The 7,858-nt window shown below is 41.9% G+C and overlaps 1 protein-coding gene across 1 annotated transcript; it reads right to left on the bottom strand.

Annotated features, from left to right (window-relative positions):
- Nucleotides 1-1,056: 1,056 nt before the first annotated feature.
- On the bottom strand, nucleotides 1,057-5,318 carry LOC102849837 (phospholipase A2, membrane associated-like). Its single transcript, XM_006883681.1, has 4 exons — nucleotides 5,279-5,318; nucleotides 4,933-5,077; nucleotides 4,614-4,720; nucleotides 1,057-1,217 (listed from the first exon to the last, which is right to left on the bottom strand). Exons 1-4 carry the CDS (start codon nucleotides 5,316-5,318, stop codon nucleotides 1,057-1,059), a joined length of 453 nt encoding a protein of 150 aa, XP_006883743.1.
- Between the last annotated feature and the right edge of the window lie 2,540 nt (nucleotides 5,319-7,858).

Below are 7,858 nucleotides of genomic sequence, written 5' to 3'. Positions count from 1 at the left end.
CGATCCATCCTGATGCTACAACACATCAGATGAGGATTAAACATCCATCCTGATGCTGATACAACACATTAGATGAGGATTAAACACTCAAGACCCAGTGGATTGACACAGTGACAGCTGCAATGGCATCTCGTGTGTCAGGAAGTGTGAGGATTGCTCAGGATAGAACAGGATTCTTATCTTTGTTCATAGGTTTGCTATGAGTCATGCTCAACTCAACAGCACCTAACAATAACAGTTCACTGGAAGGTTGGCCATTCAAACAAATGCAGTGCCTCGATAGGAGGAAGACCTGATAATGTCTTTCTGTAAGAATTACAGACAAATAAATCTGGGGCACTAGGGGTCACTATGGGCCAGAATCACTCAGATAGCTCACAGCAGTAACAATAATACACACTATTAGGAGGCCTTGGGTGGCTCAAATGACTAAGCACTCCAAGTTGGATGGAAGAACTGGCCAGAGGCACCTACGAAGACAAGCCTGCTGCTCCTGAAAGAGTACAAAACCTTGAAAAGCCTAAGGAGCAGTTCTGCTCTGCCCATTAATAACAACAAAAATAAAAACAACACGCTGCAATCCTAAAACTCGTGGTTTGAATCTACTAGATGCTCCGCTGGAGAAGGAGGGGCAATCTCTTCCTGTGCCAGTCGGATCAGACTCAACAGTACACAAACCCACACCCACACCCATACCCACACCCCAGCCCTGCATTAGCTTGCATATTTTGTTCCCACACTAACAGTGCAGAGGGATGCCCACCTCACAGCACCCTTGTTAAACTTGGGAAGTGTTGTGTACACTTCCACATATTCACACAAACATAGGCACACAACTTGCCAGTAAATTGCTTTATTCAGAAGGGACCCCCAGGAGTGTATCAACTTCTGCTATGGAAGAAACCAGGTATAAATGATGCAGCTTTGGCTTAACCATCTGGCAGGAATAGAAGGGGAGCCTTTGTCAAAGGGGCATTTCTTTATACCCAGGGGAGTTGACGAGGGCAGGGAGTGGCAGGATTAGAGAAGGAAACTCAACATTGTGGAGTGTGACTTCTAGTGGAAAATTCGCTTTCGGCACCTCAAAGTCTTCCCAGTGCACATCGAATTGGGGTAGAACTGCAAAGATTTATTATAGGTGTTCTTGTTTTTTGCAAAACAGTAGGCAGCTTTTCTATCACATTGACACAGCAAACGCTTACAGACATCCTTGTCCTCTGAAATCACAAGAAAATAAACAAGGGAGGAAAGATTTATTATTATTCTATGGTTTCTTCTGGGAACTCTGGTAAGAAGACACCATCCCCATACTCCAAAAGTTTCTCCTCAGAGACAAGCTGTGTTCCAAGTATTCTTGACCAATGAAGACAGAATTCCTTTCTACAGGAAGTTAGTTCCCAGTCTAATGGGAACACACAGCAGCAAAGTTTTGTAAGACTGTCAAATGCCTTTCTAACTGCCATTGTCTCTTCCCTTTTGCTAACAGATCTGTCCTGGAGGACAAGTGCCCAGATTCTGAGAGAGAGACCCCTGATTCATCCAAACCAGCTTAGTTGCCCTTCTTTGTTGCAGTGATTGGTGCCTAACTTCCATGTGATTGAATTCTGGTTAATGAATTTAAGGGGAGGTCACTGAGGGCATTGGGGAAGGATTAATTGCCTCTGTCAAAAAAGGTGATAGATATATGATGAAAAAGCCCTTCTGAGATCATGATGCTTGGAGCTGCAGCTTGTGCCTTGACAGCATGAGTTACAGATCCTGCCAACACGACAGAACAGAAAGTGAGGAAAAGCTGGATCCTTGACTATATGTTTGAGAAGCAGCCCTAGCCTGGTATTACCTCTACAAGAGCTCTTGCTATGTGACAGTCATATACTCTCACTGTCTAAGGCACCTTTAGTTAGCCTAGCAATCCAAACTTTTCTAAGGATAGACAACCCAATGGGAAGGTTGTATTGGGAGAGATGCAGTATTTTATTCTGAGTAGCTGTTACACTGTTGGTTGAGAGTCTATGTTATGTTATCTCAAAATTTCTCTCAGGGATATGCTGTCTGAAGATATTAAGCAAACCTGTACAGTCCCCATTTGGTTTCTGACTTCCCCCCCAAATACTTTCTAGAAAGTTGCCTGTGCTTATTGTTTCTACTTCCTTATTTCCATTACTCCCCACCACACTCCAATCTATTTGCCTTTGCTCTCAGCAATCCATGGGGACACCTGTGACTGAACGCCTTATGGCCTTCCTGCATCTAATTCCAAAGGTCTCTTGATTGTCCTCGTCATAGTTAACTCCTCTGTTCAATGGATTCTTCTTAATAAATAGTCTTCCCTTGGCAGCTGTCTTCTTACTTCTTTGATTCTCCTATGTGTATTCTCTTCTTCTCTCTAGTGATTTCTACTCAGATGCCTCTTTGGATCGGCCCTTCAACATTAATTGAATGATCATGTCCAATTCTATGACTCCTACCTGTACCATCATATCTCAGTGTAAAACTTAGCTTGAGCAATAAATGTATTCGTTCAGCTGCCTTCTGGATGTCTTCTGTGTGCCTCCGAGGCCCCTTAAATGCAACAACCCCAAATAGAACTTTTTCTCCTTATACCCCCGCTTCAGTCCTCCTCTTCTGGTCTTTATCTCATGTGTGATGGTGTCATCTACATAGTCACATAGACACTCAATAGCTTCCTATCCCTATTTAACTCCATTATAAAACTTGGATAATCCTGTCTTTCAAATGTCTCTTCCTTTCTTGTCTATCTTCATTGCCCTTGTTTTATGTCATGTTCTTACTTTCTCTGGTCTGGATTATAGTAGTAGCCTTGCTTCTGGTTCCTATCCCATCCTTTCTCCATCTCATGCCAAAATAAGCCCACAGTAATGCAAACCATGTTCCTTTGATTAATACTTCCCTGTTGTTATAGGATGGAGCTGTGGTGGTGTAATGGTTATGCAAGTGACTGCTAATTGAAAAAGGGGCAGTTTTAACTCATCCAATAGTTGTGGGACAAAAGAGCTCTGCTCCCACAGAGATTTTAGTCTAGAAATCTCAATAAGATAGTTGTATTGTCATACTTTCTTCCTAGTCCATCTTAATCCAGAAATCCCACTTAATCTTTTCTACCATCAGTCCTTCACTGACACATGTGCGGTGGCTGTGCACCAGATAGACTGGCCAAAAATTGAACCTGAGTCTCCTGGTGAAAATTTTACCACTGAACCCCACTGTTCCCAATTGACTTAACCCAGATCTTTCTTGCCTCTACAGCACAGCAGCTCACCACACCTTCTCTTTGCCACCTGGTTCTATATGTAGTTGTTGTTGTTGCTTGTTGCTGTTGAGTCGAGCACAACTCATGGCAACCCTATGAACAAAAGACCTGAAACCTTTCTATAACTATCGTCATCTATCAAAATTCATAGAATTTTCAGAGGCATGTTGCTTAGGAAGCAGATGCCACTTCTGCTTCCAAACCTGTGTTAAACTGGGAGTGCCACAAAATACTGTCTACCGTGGGTAACCATTATGGCATCTGACACCCCAATGGCACAGTGTTCAACATCACAGCAACTCCACATTACCTCAGTGCAGCATATTGAAAGAAGAATGCTGTACCACTCAGAAGAATGTTCCTCCAAAATATAATAACAACCTACTTTTAAATACAAAGGACCTCCATGAGGTCTTGTTGACTTTAAACAAGAGGCTTAAATAAAAACAACCAATATAATATATTGTTGTTATTGTTGTTATGTGCTGTTGAGTTGCCTGTGGCCTGTTAGGTGCCATCAAGTTGAGTACAACTCATATGGACCTTATGAACAACAGAGTTGGAACCTGTCCTACCCTGTGCCATCCTCACAATTTCTTACACTCAAGTGCATTACTATAGTTATGGGGCCAATCTACCTGGTTGAGGATCCTCCTCGCTTTTGCTGTCCTCCCACCTTTCCAAGCCTGTTGTCCCTCTCTAAGGAATAGCGTCTCCTGACAACACACCCCAAGTATGTGAGACAAAGCTTTAAAATCTTTGCCTCCAAAGAGCACACTGCCTCTATATTCTCTGAGACATAACCATTTGTTCATTTTACATTTCATAGGATATTCAATACTCTTATTCAAAGCCATCAATTCTTCTTTGGTATTCCTTACGCGTTGTCCAGCTCTCAGATGCACAGCAAGTGACTGGAAAGATCATGGCCTGAGTCGGGTTCCATTTAGCAGTGCAGAATTGCTTACAATTCCCTGAACACACTCCAGGCTTTTGACCACACTATACCCTCTTTGTGCACTGTCCAACCCCCTTCTCTTCCCTCGTTCCTCCCTGAACATTATGGTTCAACCTAGAGTTCAAAAGTTTCTAGAAACTTGCATGAACTTTAGGTTGTATTCAAGTTTCTTTCTTTTTGTTTATTTCCTGTTGAAATCTTTACCATATTAATCTTCCATACGCTATGAGTCGCAGGCGACTCGACGGCACATAACAACAACGACAACAACCATTTACTTATACTTTTTGAGTCAGGTATTTCTCTTCTGAGGGGCCAGCCTATTACTCAGCAAATTGGACACCCCATAAGGAAACCATATGAAGTCATAGAACTCTTTCTTACCACAGATGATTTTGCTTCCACTCGTAGAAAACTTATACTTCAGCAAATTAGTGTCACATTTAAATTTCTTCAGCTTCCTATAACAGCAGTTGTGTTTAGCACAGCACCTAAGGAAGACATAACATTAGGGCCTCTCTCCCTTAGTTCAAGGAAGTCAGTCACCACTTTACTTTTAGCTCTTCTGTCTTGGGCAAAGATTAAGTGATCATGCAGTCACCTAGAGAAGAGTGACTACCTCGTTGGAAGCTTTTTCACCCTGGATATCCTGGAGTTGTGAGATAGAAGTGAAGAGAAGAAAATGAATGAGAAGTAGTCTCACCGATCTGTTGCGTCCTTGGGAGATCCTTTGCCATCAACACCACAATAGCAACCATAGGAGCTGTAATTTAATGCAGCGTCCCTTCCTAATGTATTGTCAATCATTTCCTTGAAATCCAATGAGCTCCCTTGTGCTTGTAGGAAGCCTGGAAAGAAATTGGCTGCGGACACGGTCCAAGTTCTCTGTTGTCCCTCCCTGAGCCTCTCTGTCACTCCCTTCCCCTAGTCCGGTTGTATCTATCTATGTCCCACCAAACGAATTTCTGCTCTCATCAAAGGAAAATTGGCAACGGTGCTTCCCAACCTGGATTCTCCCACTTAAGGTTAGTCATCAGCTCAGTTCTTACCCAAGACCATGATTACAGCCAACAGCATGAGGATCTTCATGTTGACAGTTCTGTGAGGGAGAAATGATGATGGATTGATTAGATTCCTCCCCCAAGAAACCCCAGCTTCTCATCTTGGCTCCTTGCTCTCCTGCTCAGAGTCAACGGCCTTGGAGAACATCATTTTCAAAGGAGCACATGAGAACGCTCTTCAAGGCCAGGCTAAGACCAAAGGGTGACTCTTTTCATCACACACAGAGCACACAGATGTGACTAAAGTGATGCACAAACACACACATGTGCTCCTATCTCTTCCCTGCTCTGTGGAACAATTACACACACACACACACACACACACACACACACACGCGCGCGCGCGCGCGCGCGAGAGAGAGAGAGAGAGAGAGAGAGAGAGAGAGAGAGATGCAGCTAGACCACTATACAATGCGCTAATGAGATGTCCACAATAATCTTGTTCAGATGGAGAGCTTCTGGAAAGTTGTAACCAGGTTCTGTGGCAAATGAGGAGTTTCCAAAAGGCAGAACTGTGTCTCTCAGGAGACATATCTTTCATGTTCCCACGTTGAATTAAGGTTTGGAAAGGCCATCTGTAGAGTCTGATACAAATAATTTTCTGCAACCATCTCCCTTTGCAGTACTTTCTAATCCCTTAAAAATATACAGATACAAAACCACATAATGCCCTCCCTCAAATCCACATACACACCCCTTGTACCCACACGGTAGTGCAGGTATAGTCACATGCCGGCAGTCACTCTTGTGTGCTAAACCCACACAAGATCCTTGTGCTCAATATGCATCTTGATGTACATGCCTGTCTATGCACACATGCGAGCACACACAAGCAGACACACATAGTCAACATAGCTACTGCGCCAGGCAGCAAGTTGACAGCAAACCCTCTACTGACATGGCATCAATTTCTGGCACTTTATCTCTCCGAGGATGTCAGAGTTGATACCTGAAAATGATGGTCATGTCTGCTCAGAGCTGCAATTTCCTATAAATATCTATTTCCTCTAGGAGACTGGGAGGGGTAAGGGGTGGAGCTGAGAGTGCTACCAGTGGGTGGACTCACAGTTTGGCATGCTCATGTACTGGTAAATATCCTTTTACCCTCCCCTCCACTCGCTTCAATTGGTAAGACAGAGCTTAGACTTGAAAAAAATAAAAAAGAAAGAAAAAGAACAAAAGTGCTTGTGTGCAATCAGACAGATGCTAGAATAAATTTTAAATGGCTTTGAAGTCTTTCATGTGAGTTTAATTACTGAGTAAATCTTCAAATTGACATGGGTGTGACCACTGATGACCTGCCTTTGAAGAGTGAGTAGGGACTGTCAGTCCTTGAAGATTCCCCTTTGCACAATCAATGGTATCATTGACTAAATGAGGATGGCTATTTTGCTAAATGTGGCATCTGGGGCTAAGAAAGAGGCCAATTAAGGTGTATGTTCCTCTTCCTAAGGATTTGGACCATTTTCTCAAATATTCTCTTCTTATCTTCATCACATGTTTCTTTTCTTCCTGTGTTAGTTTCTAAAACTGGAAGGAGCTGAAAATGGTCCTCAAATTTCCAACCCATGTATTCTTCCCTCCATATTAGCCACATTCATCATTTTATTGAACCTAAGACTGTTTGATGCTTCCCCTTGGAGTTCTATTGGAAAGTTGCTAGGTGGAACAATCATTTTGTAATCTGCTAATATTACAAAATCTGGGAAATTGAACCTTTTCAGATGTGCCATAGAAGAAAACCTGATAAACTGCTTCTGAAAAAAATTCCAGTCAAAGATGTGGACATTGTGTTACCACTAATCAGCCATTCCTACTATAACTGCTATCTAGCAACTTATCAAACAGTCAAGGGTCACCCCTTATTTCTGCACCATAGGATCGACAGGCAGTGGAAACTACTTGCTCAATTTTTCATAGCTTCACAGCAGCTACCCACACTCCAACTTGTTATCAACTTGAGACAGGGGTGTGCTCAGAAATGCATTCAAAAGATTGACCAGAGTAGCATGCTCATCCCACCCACTTAGATATGTAAAAACAAAACATGTCAGGATGAAATAAAACAACATGAAAGCAAAAAATAACATTGAAATAACCTAACAATAACATTACAGTATCTTGGAGAGAACAGGTAACTTATAAACAAATAAAGAAATAGGCCAAGATGGCTCAAGAAAGTGGCCAATACAAAAAAAACAAGAAAACTTTCTGAGGAAGAAAGGATAAATAATACAGTAAATTATACAAAGAATTAAAATTATAAAAAAACAATAGAAAATACAAAAGCCATATATAGGGCCCTGCAAGTGATCAAGGAAACCACACACAAAATCAAGAAACACAGACTGTATGCCAGAAGAAATTAGGAAAACAATATAAAAAATTGTAGAACATGTAAGCAATTAGAAGCCACATTAAGACAATAACTGGAAATCCTGAGATTATCAACAAGATTTTAGAAATAGATAAAACATTCAAGATTGATTGGATTAATAGAAAACTGGACCAGTAAATTAGCAGACAAATCTCTTGACATCAATTTGTAGGTGGAAAAGTAAGAAAAAG

Source organism: Elephantulus edwardii, unplaced genomic scaffold (genome assembly GCF_000299155.1).
Source record: "Elephantulus edwardii isolate Elephantulus edwardi_28Jun2011 unplaced genomic scaffold, EleEdw1.0 scaffold00028, whole genome shotgun sequence".
Taxonomy (NCBI): Eukaryota; Metazoa; Chordata; class Mammalia; order Macroscelidea; family Macroscelididae; genus Elephantulus; species Elephantulus edwardii.
This window is presented reverse-complemented; position numbering and strand designations above follow the sequence as displayed.